A 19376-nucleotide genomic window follows, 5' to 3' on the forward strand; every position below is an offset into this window, starting at 1 on the left:
TGGAACAGAGCCACTACGGGATTGTAGGCTTTATTATTTTATTGGGGTCAAACATCTAGTTTAGGAAGGGGTTGTCCTACTAGTGGATGACCCCATTAAAAACTCCTAAATACACTCCCTAAAGGAACGTTTCGTGAAGCGGTTTCCACTAGAAGGAATGTGCGCACATCTTATTCAGGTACCTGAAGACCCCCGCTACAGAGAACGGCCCCCTGTAAGGTGCTCAGACGCCGTCAGCTTTCCAGCTTCTTTAGGGTATGTGCACATGTTGCGGATTCTTGTGTGGATATTTTGGCGCAGATTCTGAAAAATCCGCAGGTAAAACGTCCTGCTCTTTACCTGCGGATTTACCGCGGTTTTTGTGCGGATTCCAATTATTGAGCAGGTGTAAAACACTGCGGAATCCGCACAAAGAATTGACATGCTGCTGCATTTCTGCGCCGTATTTTCCGCAGCATGTGCACTGCGGATTTGGTTTTCCATAGGCTTACATGGTACTGTACACCGCCTGGAAAACGGCTGCAGATCCGCAGCCAAATCCGCCACGTGTGCACAAATCCGCAAACCTCTGGAGGCTCCGAAAACCATGATGAAGCTAAGTGGCCGCGCCATTCTTCTGGCGTCTTCCGCTTTCTCTGTAATGTATGGCTAATGGAAAAAATGCCTCAAAATAGGAGCTACAGAAAAACCACCGCCCGCTCCTCCGCATCAAGCCGTGGCACAGACCCACACACTTGTTGCTTTGGGGGAGTAGTCGCAGATTGCCCCCATAGCAGCAGGACATGACAGTTTACAGAGAGATGAGGACAAAAAAAATCCACCACAAAAAGTGTGTGCGAGAGGATACTGCCGGCTGCAGGTCGCGCTGTGAGGTTGCTGCCTGCTCGCCGCCTGTGTGGTAACCAGTGACGGGGGCGGAGGCCTGCTGCAGGGATTGGCTGCACTGTGGGCCGCACACACAATAAAATATGGCTGAAGCGGGGACAGGCTTCCTGGAGCAGCTCAAGTCCTGCGTGCTGTGGTCGTGGACCTATCTGTGGACAGTGTGGTTCTTCTTCATGCTCTTCCTCGTCTACATCCTGAGGGTCCCGCTGAAGATCAATGACAATCTGAGCACAGGTAGGAGGAGGGGGCACTGCCACGTTCTCGGCACGGAGGGGGGGAAACTTTCCCGGTGGAGCCCCTGGCACGGCGGCGGTGTGTGCTGGACTGACTGCCCGCAGCACCGGGCACCACTGGGCACCGCCGACACTTTTCACCGATAGTCTGTTGTTTTCTTCTGGACTTCTCAATGGATGGCTGCGGGGAGCCTGCTGGGTCCTAGCGCCCGGGGACACTTGTGTGGACTATCGCCGTGACGTCACGGGCGTCGTGTAATAATCTCGTCACTCGTGGAAGCTTCTCCTGATGGACACAAGTGATTCCATGCTGCGTGTTCTTATCTCCTCCTCTATGGCAGATGGAGCAGTGACAGATGCGGTGGGGTCACCTCCAGGGTGGGCGCAGGGCTCGGAATCTCCTCATTTATAGATTCCTATGGCAATGTTGTAGGATTATATCCCTGGCTATATATTATATCCATTGCTAGCCCTGTGTGATGCGTGCCAGTCCGAGGAGCCAGCGCCCCGAGGTCTGCAGATTGACCCCTACGTTTCTGGATTAGTTGGCCCTTTCTGGAAGTTTTTATTCTTGACCACTAAATGTTATGTTGGCTACTAAAGTGCTTTACCTCATAGCGTGTTTTGTCCAGATAAGCTTGGTTTCTCATGAGTTTCCATAATAATGGGCCTAATAGTGCGTGGCCTATGGAGAGCGGTACGTGCTGCCAGTCTTCGACTCTAGGGTCCTTTACTGACAAATTGCCTCAGTTAGCGCTCCCGCGGGGGCTTGTCTTCCTGCAGTTAGCGCTCCCGCGGGGGCTTGTCTTCCTGCAGTTAGCGCTCCCGCGGGGGCTTGTCTTCCTGCAGTTAGCGCTCCCGCGGGGGCTTGTCTTCCTGCAGTTAGCGCTCCCGCGGGGGCTTGTCTTCCTGCAGTTAGCGCTCCCGCGGGGGCTTGTCTTCCTCCCTGCAGTTAGCGCTCCCGCGGGGGCTTGTCTTCCTCCCCGCAGTTAGCGCTCCCGCGGGGGCTTGTCTTCCTCCCCGCAGTTAGCGCTCCCGCGGGGGCTTGTCTTCCTCCCTGCAGTTAGCGCTCCCGCGGGGGCTTGTCTTCCTCCCTGCAGTTAGCGCTCCCGCGGGGGCTTGTCTTCCTCCCTGCAGTTAGCGCTCCCGCGGGGGCTTGTCTTCCTCCCTGCAGTTAGCGCTCCCGCGGGGGCTTGTCTTCCTCCCTGCAGTTAGCGCTCCCGCGGGGGCTTGTCTTCCTCCCTGCAGTTAGCGCTCCCGCGGGGGCTTGTCTTCCTCCCTGCAGTTAGCGCTCCCGCGGGGGCTTGTCTTCCTCCCTGCAGTTAGCGCTCCCGCGGGGGCTTGTCTTCCTCCCTGCAGTTAGCGCTCCCGCGGGGGCTTGTCTTCCTCCCTGCAGTTAGCGCTCCCGCGGGGGCTTGTCTTCCTCCCCGCAGTTAGCGCTCCCACGGGGGCTTGTCTTCCTGCAGTTAGCGCTCCCGCGGGGGCTTGTCTTCCTGCAGTTAGCGCTCCCGCGGGGGCTTGTCTTCCTGCAGTTAGCGCTCCCGCGGGGGCTTGTCTTCCTCCCTGCAGTTAGCGCTCCCGCGGGGGCTTGTCTTCCTCCCTGCAGTTAGCGCTCCCGCGGGGGCTTGTCTTCCTCCCTGCAGTTAGCGCTCCCGCGGGGGCTTGTCTTCCTCCCTGCAGTTAGCGCTCCCGCGGGGGCTTGTCTTCCTCCCTGCAGTTAGCGCTCCCGCGGGGGCTTGTCTTCCTCCCCGCAGTTAGCGCTCCCGCGGTGGCTTGTCTTCCTGCAGTTAGCGCTCCCGCGGGGGCTTGTCTTCCTGCAGTTAGCGCTCCCGCGGGGGCTTGTCTTCCTGCAGTTAGCGCTCCCGCGGGGGCTTGTCTTCCTCCCTGCAGTTAGCGCTCCCGCGGGGGCTTGTCTTCCTCCCTGCAGTTAGCGCTCCCGCGGGGGCTTGTCTTCCTCCCTGCAGTTAGCGCTCCCGCGGGGGCTTGTCTTCCTCCCTGCAGTTAGCGCTCCCACGGGGGCTTGTCTTCCTCCCCGCATTTAGCGCTCCCACGGGGGCTTGTCTTCCTGCAGTTAGCGCTCCCGCGGGGGCTTGTCTTCCTGCAGTTAGCGCTCCCGCGGGGGCTTGTCTTCCTTCCTGCAGTTAGCGCTCCCACGGGGGCTTGTCTTCCTCCCTGCAGTTAGCGCTCCCGCGGGGGCTTGTCTTCCTGCAGTTAGCGCTCCCGCGGGGGCTTGTCTTCCTGCAGTTAGCGCTCCCGCGGGGGCTTGTCTTCCTGCAGTTAGCGCTCCCGCGGGGGCTTGTCTTCCTGCAGTTAGCGCTCCCGCGGGGGCTTGTCTTCCTGCAGTTAGCGCTCCCACGGGGGCTTGTCTTCCTCCCTGCAGTTAGCGCTCCCGCGGGGGCTTGTCTTCCTGCAGTTAGCGCTCCCGCGGGGGCTTGTCTTCCTGCAGTTAGCGCTCCCGCGGGGGCTTGTCTTCCTGCAGTTAGCGCTCCCGCGGGGGCTTGTCTTCCTCCCTGCAGTTAGCGCTCCCGCGGGGGCTTGTCTTCCTGCAGTTAGCGCTCCCGCGGGGGCTTGTCTTCCTGCAGTTAGCGCTCCCGCGGGGGCTTGTCTTCCTGCAGTTAGCGCTCCCGCGGGGGCTTGTCTTCCTGCAGTTAGCGCTCCCACGGGGGCTTGTCTTCCTCCCTGCAGTTAGCGCTCCCGCGGGGGCTTGTCTTCCTCCCTGCAGTTAGCGCTCCCGCGGGGGCTTGTCTTCCTCCCTGCAGTTAGCGCTCCCGCGGGGGCTTGTCTTCCTCCCTGCAGTTAGCGCTCCCGTGGGGGCTTGTCTTCCTCCCTGCAGTTAGCGTTCCCGCGGGGGCTTGTCTTCCTCCCTGCAGTTAGCGCTCCCGCGGGGGCTTGTCTTCCTCCCTGCAGTTAGCGCTCCCGCGGGGGCTTGTCTTCCTCTCTGCAGTTAGCGCTCCCGCGGGGGCTTGTCTTCCTCCCTGCAGTTAGCGCTCCCGCGGGGGCTTGTCTTCCTCCCTGCAGTTGGCGCTCCTGCGGGGGCTTGTCTTCCGCATCTCAGTTAGTGCTCCTGCAGGGGCTTGTTTTCCTCACCTCAGTTAGCGCTCCTGCGGGGGCTTGTCTTCCTCCCTACAGTTAGCGCTCCCGCGGGGGCTTGTCTTGCACACCTAATTGCAAGATAATTTTACAGTAAAGTTTCTCTGACTTAAACCTACAAAGACAAGTGGTATGAATTGGCTATCCAGGCTGCATACTTGTCTCCGTCACTCCCATTGATGTTGAGTGTAACAGCACTGCACATGCTCGACCAAAACTTCATTCAAAATCTCACTATGGTGGTGCTTTAATGAGGGACCACCAGCTCAATTATTTGTGAGGCCCCTGCATTCAGACATTAATCACCTGTTGTGTGGATAGGACAAGTATGATTAAATGGTCAAGTTCTCAGTGCCTGCTTTAAGATATGTTCACATGCAGAGGTGTTTGGTTGTTTTGTTTTTTTTTCTTCTTTGCCTGAATTTGAGATCTGCAGCATGTCCTTTCTTTCAGCGTCTTTGCAGCATTTTTTTCACCCATAGAAAGCAATAAAACCCACAGCAAACTGGTTTGTCTGCATTAATGGTGAATAAAATTAACTTGTACTGTGGATAAAAAGTGCGTAATCTGCATTTAAAAATCAAGCTAAAAAAAATGCTGCGTGTGAACATCGCCATAAGCCTGACTCTATTCAGTGGAGATGTTGTTGCATCTCTGTCTATGAAGAGTGTTTGGATTTTGTAAAGTCAGTATCTTAGCAAGTGGCTAATGGCCAAATTGGCTGTGTTTTCGGCTTCTTCCCACTTGTGAGTCCCCATAAGTATACTCATACATAAAGCAGTTTGACCCGCACATGCGTTGTTTGCGACGTTTCCTATGGTTTTGCACAGCAGATTTTGGATGCGTAGTGAAACCTTGTGTAGACCACATAGTCAAAACCACACCACAGATATGCTGCAATTCTCAGGACGCCTTTGTAGCCACACTGCCCAACCTGCTATGTGTAGGCACCTTTAATTTTCATTAAGATGGGTCAGGGTGGTATTCACAGGGTGCAAAGGTCTTAAGAGTACCTGTCGTTTTGATGATTTTCATTAATCAAGTGAAAATAAGAAACTTTGTAATATTTCATCAGAGAAATCCACTTTTCTCCACGAAGAGTAATCATTCATTCATTCATTCATTCATTCATTCATTCATTCATTCATGACAGAATTTCAAGCTACTGAGATAGGAGATGGCTGTTACTGCTGATGGGGCTGTATACAGATGGGAGCCCTGCTATATAGGAGATGGCTGTTACTGCTGATGGGACTGTATACAGATGGGAGCCCTGCTATATAGGAGATGGCTGTTACTGCTGATGGGGCTGTATACAGATGGGAGCCCTGCTATATAGGAGATGGCTGTTACTGCTGATGGGGCTGTATACAGATGGGAGCCCTGCTATATAGGAGATGGCTGTTACTGCTGATGGGACTGTATACAGATGGGAGCCCTGCTATATAGGAGATGGCTGATACTGCGGATGGGGCTGTATACAGATGGGAGCCCTGCTACATAGGAGATGAGTTGCTATCTATCTCAGTAATGTAACAATCTGTATTCAGTGAAGATACATTATCTATGAATTGAGAAAGAAAGATCAGTTCTCGATGAGAAAGTAGCATATTTCTCCGATAAGATACATTACAACGTTGATTATCTCCATGTGTACGATTGAATTTTGAAATAACAATTAAAATGACAGTTGCTCTTAAAACATGTGTGGGCTCTGTGTCCTGCAGAGCCAAAGAAGCATGTGATTGGTTGCCAAATCTAAAATGGTTTTCCCCGTAGGGTATATGCCTACGATCGGGAATTGCTGTTGGGTTGACACTGTAGTTATGCAGCATCAAACCCGCAGCGGCCAGATGTTACAACATAGTGGATGAGGTTTCTAAAAATCCCTTGCCCACTATGCATTCACATATGCCTGCAGATCACCTGTGGAGACGGACATGCGGCGCATCTTTCCAGACCACAGCATCTCAATTACTCTTGCAGGGACACCCGTCTCCGCAAGAAAAATTACATCGATGGAGTATATTAATATGGTAAATTCGTACGGTTCCATGAACACATGCGGATTCACCTGCATTGAATAGATGGCAGCGCTTGGGACGCAGCAAACATGCGCTGCTAGTTCTGGATCATGGGCACCTGACCTTGGACAGATTTCTTCAGTCCCGTGACCACATGAATACGATTTGCTTAGCTGCGTTCACGTGCTGGCTAGATTCTCCTCTACCTCTCTATAGACCATCCCTCCAATACAACTTTGAGAGAAGCGGCTGAGAATCTAGTCATCCCGTGACCAGTCACATAGTATGAGTGCAGAAATGTATGTCGAGCCAAGAAAACGCCTTAGGGTACTTTCACACTAGCGTTTTTTTAAATCCGTCACAATGCGTCGTTTTGCAGAAAAACGCATCCTGCAAAAGTGCTTGCAGGATGCGTTTTTTCCCCATAGACTTCTATTGACGACGTATTGCGACGGATTGGCACACTTCCGTGTGCAAGACGGATGCGTCGTGCTCTGGCGGACCGTCGGGAGAAAAAAACCCTACATGTAACGTTTTTTTCTCCCGACGGACCGCTTTTTCCGACCGCGCATGCGCGGCCGGAACTCCGCCCCCACCTCCCCGCACCTTACAATGGGGCAGCGGATGCGCCGGAAAAATGCATCTGCTGCACCCATTGTGCAATGCAGCAAACGCTAGCGTCGGAATCTCTCCCTGACGCATTGCGACGGGGAGATTCCGACGCTAGTGTGAAAGAAGCCTTAGAGGTGGGCCAGTCCTGGTGGCAGACTCGCTATGTGTGATTTCAGCCCAAAATAAGTGTCAGTCCTGTGAGCATCTTTTTGGTCTGGAATAACCAGCACCTCTGGGCAGCTTTCCTCACAGATCACTGCTCCCGGGACTCCCTCTAATCAGCTTATCGGGGGATGCGTTTAACAAGAAGAGATTATCTGAAGTGGTTAGAAGCTGAGAGAAACACTGACTAGGTGACCCGCGGCTCATCCTCTCTGCCATAGGAGCTTGTCCGGGCCTCTAGTCATGGCTGTCACTGTCGGTTACATACAGAGGTTCCCCTGGTGATCTGTCATACATTGGGTATGGAAGAGGTCTGTGTAGTAATGATGGTACTAGCAAAGCATGCTGGAGAAGTCTCCGCATTAGGCAATGCACTTAGTATGTGCTGTGGACATAAAATATGGCAGCAGATGCTAAATATAGCTGGCGTGCTACTGACACAGCCCTCAGGCAGGGAAATCTATGGCCGTATGTTCCTGACTGCATGTCTACCGGGGAGGACCTCTGAACTACAGCATTGGTGCATGCAGGTAGCCACCTCGCCAAATGAACGTGGTAATCAATTAAGTGACCGGGCCCTGGTCTCCTGACAGCTGTGGGTTTCAGTAGAGAGACTTGTATCCTATGGATTTTAAATGTCATAAATGACAGCCCCTCTTAAATGAAATGGCGATAGTTTCATTAGGGTAAAAAAAAAAAAAACCCAAACCCATATTCTGGCCACTGCTACTATAAAACTCGGTGGATTATTGTAAAAAAATCCACAGCAGAACGTATAGTGAGGCTGTGTGCACGCGATGCGGAATTTGTGCGGATCCGCAACGGCTCTTTCCGCGCAGAAACACTGCAGTTCCGCACTGTGATATACAGTACAATGTAAATCAATAGAAAAAAAAGCTGTGCTAATGGTGCGGAAAAATCCGCATGAAATCCGCTGCGGAACAAAAGAAATAACATGCTACTACTTTTGTGTGGAATTGCAGCGTTTCTGACCTCTTTCATAATAGAAATCCGCAGGGTAAAAAAACGCAGAAAATCTGCACCAAAAGCCGCACAAAATCCGCGGCAAATCCATACCAGCGGTTTCTGCCAGGAGAAACAGATCTTGTGTGGAAAATTCTGCACCCCAATCCGCAACGTGTGCACATAGTTTTCTGCCAACCTTAGGCTATCACAAGCTGTGGTAACTGAAAAAAGGCAAAATATCACTGCTCTCCAAGGGCCCATCACCCACTCTCCGTCTGGTCACTGTCTGTCTGCAGTGCTGATGTCAAGTCACCAGCACTGCAGCCAGTCGGTGTGCTCAGCAGCAAAGCCTGTGAAGACTGCAGTCTATGAAAGAAAGCTTTGTGAAGGAATACGACCTCTTTGACACGTTATTCCCATCTCCGCCTATAAAGAGGTGAATAACTGTCCAGTCACTTAGCAGTTTCAGTAGCAGCACCTACAGTGCCAAGAGTGGTGAGCAATGCTGTTCTGGTCTAGTGCCATGCTATCGGGGTCCAGAACCAAGGCAGCTTTCACTCTTCTTCTGTGGTCGGAGCCTGGATGTGGCTGTTTGCCTACTCATTTGCTGTTAGCTTTTTGGGACTTTTTTCTGAAGATATTAAAAATTCTTGCATGCCTTCATACAGTTTACCAATTGCTTGCATGGAGGAGAGTCATATCTATGTTCCGCTATCCCAATTTTCTTTTTAAATCACCCCCATAAACATACAGTCCATAATCCCACAACCATTGTTTCAACAGCAAAAATAATACAGTAAACTCATGTTAAAAATGTAGTCTACAGCCGTGTGAACCGGAGAACACAGAACTTTTCTTGGTAACATGAATGTTAAATGTCTCAAGTATTTTTACCATTTTATCTCGTGCACGGTCTCCTGAGGTTTTTTGACAGTTTGTGGCTGCATCTGGACTTCCTCCCGTGGGTGACTTCTCCTTGAAAGGGAACAGACATCATCTTGGCACTCAAATCAATCTGATAAGAGTTGTCACTCTGCATGTTTTATAGAGAATAATAATGTGAAATCCTGAAACTAATACGCTCTGTTTTTTTAATGCTGGACCAGATTTGCATGTTCTATTCCTTTGAGAGTAGGGGTTGATCTGTGCAACTTTTACCAACTATATCCCGTGTGTGTGTTATATATTTTCCATTTTTAAGACTTGATATGTTGCACATATTTGGTGTAAGTTAAAAATACAAATGATGAATCGGCCCCCTAGCTTTCTGATTTTTACACGAAACATTATCCGGGGTTGTCCATATTAACAAGCCTTGTAATCCCCAGTCTGATGGCAACAAGCGTAGATGCAATGAATGACTTCTTACTTGGGGTCAAATTAGAGAGCCAGAGAAAGATGCTATTAATACCATTGATGGCATGAAGAACAAACTCCATTTTTGAAACAAATCAAGCCAGACACTGGAAGTAAGGATCATCAAGCTACGACTTGCCTACTTTGCTCTCTTCAAATGATGTGTCCAATCACCGGAGAAGGATATCATGGTTTGAAGAATAGAAGGAACAAGGCGAAGAGGAAGAACCGTAATCCAATGGCTTGATACAATCATGAGAACTGTGTAGAAGACCCTGGTGGTACTATCTAGGCTTGCACAAGATCGATCTTCCTACAGATCGTTCATCCATCAAGTTGCCATGACTTGAGATCTATCTAAAGGTCGTTATGGTAATTATTATTAATGCTAATCCCCAGTCTAGAAATTTATTACCACAGCATCTGTAGTTTAGGTTATAACCTGCCTCCTTCAGCAGATTTAAGCGCTTCGTGACCGCCGACGGTAGCTAAACGTTGGTGCTAGCAGGGCTTTGTGCAGCGCTGACGTTTGTCTATGGTCGGCAGTTTTGTGCTCACCGGGACCCCCATGTACCTTATAACGAGGGTATTCCGTGGCACAACACTTCCTGTGACCCCCAACTTCATTGAGACCTGATTGGTTCAGGTCCCAATGATGTCAGCATCACACGAGCCAATAAGACAAATCACTGGGAAAGTTTGTTGTAGCAATGAACTTTCCCGGGCGATCTGCCTCATAATAACTTTCTCCTCTGATCTTCTGTCAGTGAGAGATTAGAGGAGAAACAGTGTGACAAGTGCTGCTAGCAACAGCTGTGCCAGTCACTGATCTTGTTATAAAGTAAAAAAACACATAAGGCAGGTTAGGGTTAGTGATAAAGTTAGTGTTAGGCTAAAGTTAGGGTTGGGGCTAAAGTTATGGCTAAGGTTGGGGTTAAAGTTAGGGCTAGGGTTGGGATTAGGGATAGGGGTGTCTTGGGGTTAGGGCTGTGTCTAGGGTTAGGGTTGGGATTAGGGTTTGCGGTGTGTTGGGGTTAGGGTTGGAATTAGAATGGGGGGTCCACTGTTTAGGCACATCAGGGGCTCTCCAAACGCGACATGGTGTCCGATCTCAATTCCAGCCAATTCTCTGTTGAAAAAGTCAAACGGCGCTCCTTCCTTTCCAAGCTCTGCCGTGCTCCCAAACAGTGGTTTACTCCCAAATATGTGGTACTAGCCTACTCAGAACAAATTGCACAACAACTTTTGGGGTCCAATTTCTCCTATTACCCTTGTGAAAATAAAAAGAATTGGGGGCTAAAAGATCATATTTTTTGTGGGGAAAAAAAATTATTTTCATGGCTCTACATTAAACATTAAAAACTTTAGTGAAACACTTGGGGGCTCAAAGTGCTCACCACACATCTAGATAAGTTCCCCGGGGATCTAGTTTACAAAATGGGGTCTCTTTTGGGGGGGGTTTCTACTGTTTAGGCACATCAGGGGCTCTGCAAGCGCAACATGACGCCCGCAGACCATACCATCAAAGTCTGCATTCCAAAACGTCACTACTTCCTTTCCCAGCCCCGACGTGTGCCCAACCAGTAGTTTTATCCCACATATGTGGTACCAGGGTACACAGGACAAATAGGATAACAACTTTTAGGGTCCAATTTCTCCTGTTACCCTTGTGAAAATAAAACAAATTGGAGGCTAAAAGATCTTTTTTTTTTCCCACAAAAAAAAAAAATGATTTTCATGGCTCTACATTAATAACTTTAGTGAAACACTTGGGGGTTCAAAGTGCTCACCACACATCTAGATAAGTTCCTTGGGGGATCTAGTTTATAAAATGGTGTCACTTGTGTTGGGGGGGGGGTTACCACTGTTTAGGCACATCAGGGGTTCTCCAAACGCGACATGGCGTCAGATCTCAATTTCTGCCAATTCTGCGTTGAAAAAGTCAAGCGGCACTCCTTCCCTCCAGAGCTCTGCCATGCGCCCAAACAGTGGTTTACCCCCCACATATGGGTATCTGTGTATTCAGAAGAAATTGCACAACAAATTTTGTGGTTCATTTTCTGTTTTTACACTTGTGAAAATAAAAAAAAATTGGTTCTGAAGTAAACTGTGAAAAAAAAAAGTTAAATGTTCATTTTTTTTTTTCCTTCCACATTGCTTCAATTCCTGTGATGCATGTAAAGAGTAATTAACTCTTACCGTAATTACCTTCTTGAATGTGTTTTTGAGCATCTTGAGGGGGGCAGTTTTTAGAATGGTGTCACTTTTGGGTATTTTCTGTGATAATAACCCCCCAAACTCACTTCAAATGTCAGGTGGTCCCTAAAAAAAAAAAAAAAAAAGAAACAAAACAATTTTTCCAACAAATCGCTGGTCAACTTTTAACCCTTATAACTTTAACCCTTATATTTCCTCTGAAAGCCGGAGGAGTGACTGCTCCAGTAAGGAGGGAAATAGGAGAGCAGGGCAGGCCAGACAGGTGCTGGTAGTGGGCGACTCAATTATTAGGGGAACAGATAGGGCAATCTGTCACAAAGACAGGGATCGTCGAACGGTGTGCTGCCTACCTGGCGCTCGAGTCCGACACATCGCTGATCGGGTGGACAGATTATTGGGAGGGGCTGGTGAGGACCCAGCGGTCATGGTGCACATTGGCACTAATGACAAAGTTAGAGGTAGGTGGAAGGTCCTTAAAGATGATTTCAGGGAATTAGGCTGCAAGCTGAAAGCAAGGACCTCCAACGTGGTATTTTCCAAATACTGCCGGTACCACGTGCCACGCCAGAGAGGCAACGGGAGATTAGGGAGGTTAATAAGTGGCTCAAGAATTGGTGTAGGAAAGAGGGGTTTGGGTTCCTGCAGAACTGGGCCGACTTCTCAGTTGGCTACAGGCTCTACGCTAGGGACGGGCTGCACCTCAATGGGGAGGGTGCAGCTGTGCTGGGGGAGAGAATGGCTAGAAGGTTGGAGGAGTGTTTAAACTAGGAATTGGGGGGGAAGGGGAGGGTATTCATTTTATAGGAGGGGAAGATAGTGCAGACAGAGACCTGGGCACAAATAAGGAAGTTGGGGGTGGCGGTGGCATGGGGGGTGGGGTCAGAACAGTTAATAATTTAAGAAATAGAAGTACAGAGAGGAACATAAAGTGCATGTACAGTGGGGCAAAAAAGTATTTAGTCAGTCAGCAATAGTGCAAGTTCCACCACTTAAAAAGATGAGAGGCGTCTGTAATTTACATCATAGGTAGACCTCAACTATGGGAGACAAACTGAGAAAAAAAAATCCAGAAAATCACATTGTCTGTTTTTTTAACAATTTATTTGCATATTATGGTGGAAAATAAGTATTTGGTCAGAAACAAAATTTCACCTCAATACTTTGGAATATATCCTTTGTTGGCAATGACAGAGGTCAAACGTTTTCTGTAAGTCTTCACAAGGTTGCCACACACTATTGTTGGTATGTTGGCCCATTCCTCCATGCAGATCTCCTCTAGAGCAGTGATGTTTTTGGCTTTTCGCTTGGCAACACGGACTTTCAACTCCCTCCAAAGGTTTTCTATAGGGTTGAGATCTGGAGACTGGCTAGGCCACTCCAGGACCTTGAAATGCTTCTTACGAAGCCACTCCTTCGTTGCCCTGGCGGTGTGCGGTAATCGGTTTTTGACAATTATGAGAGACCATTACCTTTCACAACTGGTTCAGGACCCAACAAGAAGGGGGGCACTGCTAGACCTAATATTAACCAACAGGCCAGACCGCATATCAAATATAAGGGTTGGGGGTCACTTGGGAAATAGCGATCACAAAATAATAAGTTTTCATGTATCCTTTAAAAATATGTGTAGTAGAGGGGTTACAAGGACACTAAACTTCAGGAGGGCAAATTTCCAACGGATGAGAGAGGATCTTGGTGCAATTAACTGGGACGATATCCTGAGACACAAAAATACACAAAGAAAATGGGAGACGTTTATTAGCATCCTGGATAGGACCTGTGCACAGTATATACCGTATGGGAATAAACATACTAGAAATAGGAGGAAACCAATATGGCTAAATAGAGTTGTAAGGGGCGCAATAAGTGACAAAAAGAAAGCATTTAGAGAATTAAAGGAAGTAGGTAGTGAGGAGGCATTAACCCTCCGTCACATACAACTGATCTGACAGGCGCTTCTCTTTTACTTTCATTTCTCGTTCCTCACCAGATTGTGAGGAAACCCCCTCCCTCCAGGTAGTCTCCTGTCTCTTGAAGGTCTGTGAAACCTGATATCACAGTTGGATTTCAGAGCTTCAGGGGAGAGGATATAGCTGCACAGATCTCTCAGGCTCATTGTATGTGAATACGTCACATTCAGTAAGGTTGGTATTTTATGTTTTTATTCATCACAATAGTTTATTTAGCTTGTTTTATGAATGTATAGCACAAAATGTGAGGATATTTCATAGAAATAAGGGAGATTTTATAAAAGAAAGTGTGCTGCTCAGGCATATACAGTAGTTCCCTAACATATTCCTTCTCTTGCTTCAGATTATCTGCTGAAATGGAGAGGAAAATGTACAATTTATCCAAACAACTTGATGTTGAGGAAGTAACAAACATGCTGTTAGATGATAGAGACCTCACACTGAATGAGGATTTAGGAGAGGAAAGTGAGATTGATTCTCATGATGAGGTGGAAGAATGTGTCCTGGATTCTGAAACAGAGCAAGATGGTGACAGTGGTGAGGATGAAGAAGTTGGATGATATTATATTGGAAAAGATAATAATACTAAATGGAACAAGAAGCCATTCCAGAAAAAACATAGGGAACCTTTAAACATTATTACTCACCTTCCTGCAGTAATAGGAACTGCACGTAATGCAAAAACTGCAGTTGAATGCTGGAACAGTATATTTACAGATGACATTCTGGACTCTATTGTCACATATACCAACCAATATATAGACATTATAAAGGACAAGTACATCTGCAACAGAACCATCAAGCCCACAGATGAAATAGAACTGCGTGCTTTTTTTGGATTACTGTACCTTGCAGGAGCTTATAGGGCAAATAGACAAAGTTTGGAGGAACTTTGGGGTAAAGATGGGGATGGAGTTGAAAAATTTAGCCTTGTTATGTCCATAAACAGATTCAAGATTCTAATTCGTTGCCTTCGGTTCGGAACTACCCGAACCGAACGCAAAACACATGACCGACTTGCTCCAATTCGTGATATATTTCAAAGATTTGTTGTAAACTGTAAACAAAGTTATTACCCTGGAGAGAATCTCACTATTGACGAAATGCTCCCTGGTTTTCGTGGTAGATGTGCCTTTCGTCAATATATTCCATCAAAGCCAAACAAATATGGAATAAAAATGTATGCCCTTGTTGATGCCAGTAAGACCTACACTTACAACCTGGAAGTTTATGCAGGAAAACAACCAGAAGGTCCTTACTGTGTGAGCAACAAACCCATTGATGTTGTAAAAAGACTGGCTGAACCCTTATTTGGATCGGGTCGCAATATTACAGCTGACAATTGGTTTACAAGTTGTGATCTGATTGATTATCTGAAAATTCAGAAGCTGTCATATGTGGGAACTGTAAGAAAAAACAAAAGGGAATTGCCGCCACAGTTTGTAAGTGTGAAAGAGAGACAACAGTACAGCAGTATGTTTGCATTCCATAATGGAAAGGCTTTAGTTTCCTATGTACCACATGCCAAAAAAATCGTACTTCTTCTATCAACACTTCATGATGATGCTGCCATCGATCCTGGGACTGGGGCAGAAAAAAACCCGGAGATAATTACATTTTACAATGCCACCAAAGGGGGTGTGGATACAGCAGATCAGATGTGCTCCACTTTCAACGTCAGCAGAAACATCAAACGCTGGCCAATGGTCATATTTTTTGCTATGTTGAATTTGGGTGGTATAAATTCACAAGTAATTTATCTTGAAAACAAGCTTGAACCACTCCGTAGACGATTGTATCTGAAAAAATTGGCCCATGAACTAGTACTTGGAGAGCTACGCAGGAGAAGCGTGAAAACAATCGGTATCCCCTCTCGCCTTCAAGTTCAGCTCAAAAGGTTCCGCCCAGAAGATGGTGAAAAGTCACCATCTGCACCACCTCACAAAAGAAGGAGATGCACCACCTGCCAAACGGAACGCGGAACCAGAAGGCTTTCAAATTATGAATGTCTCAAATGTCATAAAGCAATTTGCCTGACACATGCAAAAATGGTGTGTAATTCTTGCTATTTGCACTGCAAGTGTGACTTTTTTGGGGAAACCTCAGCATCTACTTCTGATTGAATATGTTTTTAATAGTACTTAAGGTACCTTAAAATTAAGTTTGTGTTCAAAAATTTTCTTTGTACATTTTTTTGAGAGAGTCGAACTGGGGACTATTTGGCGGGAGTTTTGAAAAGTTTGTATTTCATAGTTATTAGTTTTATGTTAAGTAAATGTTTTTTTTTGCAACTGATTATGTGTAGTCTCTTTTATTACATCCCTATGAAGGTCACTGATCACTTTTAGAGCACTGAAATTGCAAACATTAGATATTATAGGTATTTTTCCAGCAGGCGCCTGACAGGCACATTGTATGTGAACTCGTTAGTCCGAATATTGTATGTGACGGAGGGTTAAATAAATACAGAAAATTAAATAAATTCTGTAAAAAGCAAATCAAGGCAGCAAAGATTGAGACAGAGAGACTCATTGCCAGAGAGAGTAAAAATAATCCTAAAATATTCTTTAACTACATAAATAGTAAGAAACTAAAAAATGATAGTGTTGGCCCCCTTAAAAATAGTCTGGGTGAGATGGTGGATGAGGATGAGGAAAAAGCCAATATGCTAAATGACTTTTTTTCATCAGTATTTACACAAGAAAATCCCATGGCAGACAAAATGTCTAGTGATAAAAATTCCCAATTAAATGTCACCTGCTTAACCCAGCAGGAAGTGCGGCGGCGTCTAAAAATCACTAAAATTGACAAATCTCCGGGCCCGGATGGGATACACCCTCGAGTACTGCAGGAATTAAGTACAGGCATTGATAGACCATTATTTTTAATCTTTAAAGACTCCATAATAACAGGGTCTGTGCCGCAGGACTGGCGTATAGCAAATGTGGTGCCAATATTCAAAAAGGGAACAAAAACTGAACTCGGAAATTATAGGCCAGTAAGCTTAACCTCTACTGTGGGTAAAATCCTGGAGGGCATTCTAAGGGACGCTATACTGGAGTATCTGAAGAGGAATAACCTCATGACCCAGTATCAGCACGGGTTTACTAGGGACCGTTCATGTCAGACTAATTTGATCAGTTTCTATGAAGATGTAAGTTCCGGATTGGACCAAGGGAACCCAGTGGATGTAGTGTATATGGACTTTTCAAAAGCTTTTGATACGGTGCCACACAAAAGGTTGATACATAAAATGAGAATAATGGGGATAGGGGAAAATATGTGCAAGTGGGTTGAGAGCTGGCTCAGGGATAGGAAACAAAGGGTGGTTATTAATGGAGCACACTCGGACTGGGTAGCGGTTAGCAGTGGGGTACCACAGGGGTCAGTATTGGGCCCTCTACTTTTTAACATATTTATTAATGACCTTGTAGGGGGAATTCAGAGTAGAATTTCAATATTTGCAGATGACACTAAACTCTGCAGGGTAATCAATACAGAGGAGGACAATTTTATATTACAGGATGATTTATGTAAACTAGAAGCTTGGGCTGATAAATGGCAAATGAGCTTTAATGGGGATAAATGTAAGGTCATGCACTTGGGTAGAAGTAATAAGATGTATAATTATGTGCTTAATTCTAAAACTCTGGGCAAAACCGTCAATGAAAAAGACCTGGGTGTATGGGTGGATGACAAACTTAAATTCAGTGGCCAGTGTCAGGCAGCGGCTACAAAGGCAAATAAAATAATGGGATGCATTAAAAGAGGCATAGATGCTCATGAGGAGAATATAATTTTACCTCTATACAAGTCACTAGTTCGACCACACTTAGAATACTGTGCACAGTTCTGGTCTCCGGTGTATAAGAAAGACATAGCTGAACTGGAGCGGGTGCAGAGAAGAGCGACCAAGGTTATTAGAGGATTGGGGGGTCTGCAATACCAAGATAGGTTATTACACTTGGGGCTATTTAGTTTGGAAAAACGAAGACTAAGGGGTGATCTTATTTTAATGTATAAATATATGAGGGGACAGTACAAAGACCTTTCTGATGATCTTTTTAATCATAGACCTGAAACCGGGACAAGGGGGCATCCTCTGCGGTTGGAGGAAAAAAGGTTTAAGCATAATAACAGACGCGGATTCTTTACTGTAAGAGCAGTGAGACTATGGAACTCTCTGCCGTATGATGTTGTAATGAGTGATTCATTACTTAAATTTAAGAGGGGACTGGATACCTTTCTGGAAAAGTATAATGTTACAGGGTATATACACTACATTCCTTGATAGGGCGTTGATCCAGGGAACTAGTCTGATTGCCGTATGTGGAGTCGGGAAGGAATTTTTTTCCCCAATGTGGAGCTTACTCTTTGCCACATGGGTTTTTTTTGCCTTCCTCTGGATCAACATGTTAGGGCATGTTAGGTTAGGCTATGGGTTGAACTAGATGGACATATAGTCTTCCTTCAACCTTAATAACTATGTAACTATGTAACTTCCTAACAAAAAAAAAAATTGTTTCAAAAATTGTGCTAAGTAGGCATTAAAACTACTTAAAAACGAGCGCTTGAAGGCAAGTGTCTGATATCTGGTGATAAAGGATTGGGTGGTTCAAATTCAAATGGCCAATCCTCTTATTCGCCCTTGTAGTAGTCCGCCTCCGGAACCTTCTTCTCCCCTATTTAAAAAAAAAAAAAAAAATTATAATAACCTCTTGGCTGAGTGTTCAAGGATATGGGGTGAGCACACACAAAAAAATGTTTTGATGTCATATCCAAAGGGTTGAGCACTTGTTTTTTTCGTAGTAAGGAAGCTCAAGGGGGGAAAAGCTAGAGACCACTGTACTTTCCTGATACAGTTCCTTTTTAAAATTTGTAAAGTACTATGTTAGATGGGCTCTCTGCTGCTTAAGGCTGTGTTCACACGTTGCGTTTTTTTCGCGGTTTTTTTTCGCGGGTTTTCCCGATAAAAACGCTATAAAACCGCATACAATAAGCATCCCATCATTTAGAATGAATTCCGCATGTTTTGTGCACATGATGCGTTTTTTTTCCGCAAAAAAAACGCATACCGCACAAAATCCGGACATGCTCTATCTTTTTGCGTTTTTTTTTGCGGATTTCCCACTCCAAAATGCATTGGGAAGTGTCCGGAAAAAACCGCGGCAAAAACGCATGCGGTTTTCTTGCGGATTTCATGCAGAAAATGTACGGAATTTTCCGGAATTTTCTGCATGAATTCCTGAACGTGTGCACATAGCCTGACAAGGTAGTTACAGGAATGCTTCTTGTTTAAAGGGAACCTGTCACCCCGAAAATCGCGGGTGAGGTAATCCCACCGGCATCAGGGGCTTATCTACAGCATTCTGTAATGCTGTAGATAAGCCCCCGATGTTACCTGAAAAAGGAGAAAAAGACGTTAGATTATACTCACCCAGGGGCGGTCCCGCTGCTGGTCAGGTCGGATGGGCGTCTCCGGTCCGCTCCGGCGCCTCCTATCTTCTTTTCATGACGTCCTCTTCTGATCTGCAGCCACGGCTCCGGCGCAGGCGTACTTTGCTCTGCCCTGTTGAGGGCAGACAAAGTACTGCAGTGCGCAGGCGCCGGGCCTCTGACCTTTCCGGTGCCTGCGCACTGCAGTACTATCCTCTGCCCTCAAGAGGGCAGAGCAAAGTACGCCTGCGCCGGAGCCGTGGCTGGAGATAAGAAGAGGACGTCATGGAAAGAAGATAGGAGGCGCCGGAGTGGACCGGAGACGCCCATCCGACCTGACCAGCAGCGGGACCGCCCCTGGGTGAGTATAATCTAACGTCTTTTTCTCCTTTTTCAGGTAACATCGGGGGCTTATCTACAGCATT

The 19376-nt window shown here is 46.8% G+C and overlaps 1 protein-coding gene across 3 annotated transcripts in view; it reads left to right on the forward strand.

Annotated features, from left to right (window-relative positions):
• The first annotated feature begins 939 nt into the window (after window positions 1-939).
• The window catches only part of ST7 (suppression of tumorigenicity 7), a 174827-nt gene continuing 156390 nt past the window's right edge, over window positions 940-19376 (forward strand). Inside the window, exon 1 of one of the 3 annotated variants that reach the window (XM_069764847.1) lies at window positions 940-1119. In XM_069764847.1, coding sequence (XP_069620948.1) covers window positions 969-1119 — 151 coding nt within the window. In that variant the 5' untranslated portion in view covers window positions 940-968. The remainder of the gene's footprint in view (window positions 1120-19376) is intronic. The other 2 variants (XM_069764845.1, XM_069764848.1) reach the window with 2 other exon arrangements.

Source organism: Ranitomeya imitator, chromosome 4 (genome assembly GCF_032444005.1).
Source record: "Ranitomeya imitator isolate aRanImi1 chromosome 4, aRanImi1.pri, whole genome shotgun sequence".
Taxonomy (NCBI): Eukaryota; Metazoa; Chordata; class Amphibia; order Anura; family Dendrobatidae; genus Ranitomeya; species Ranitomeya imitator.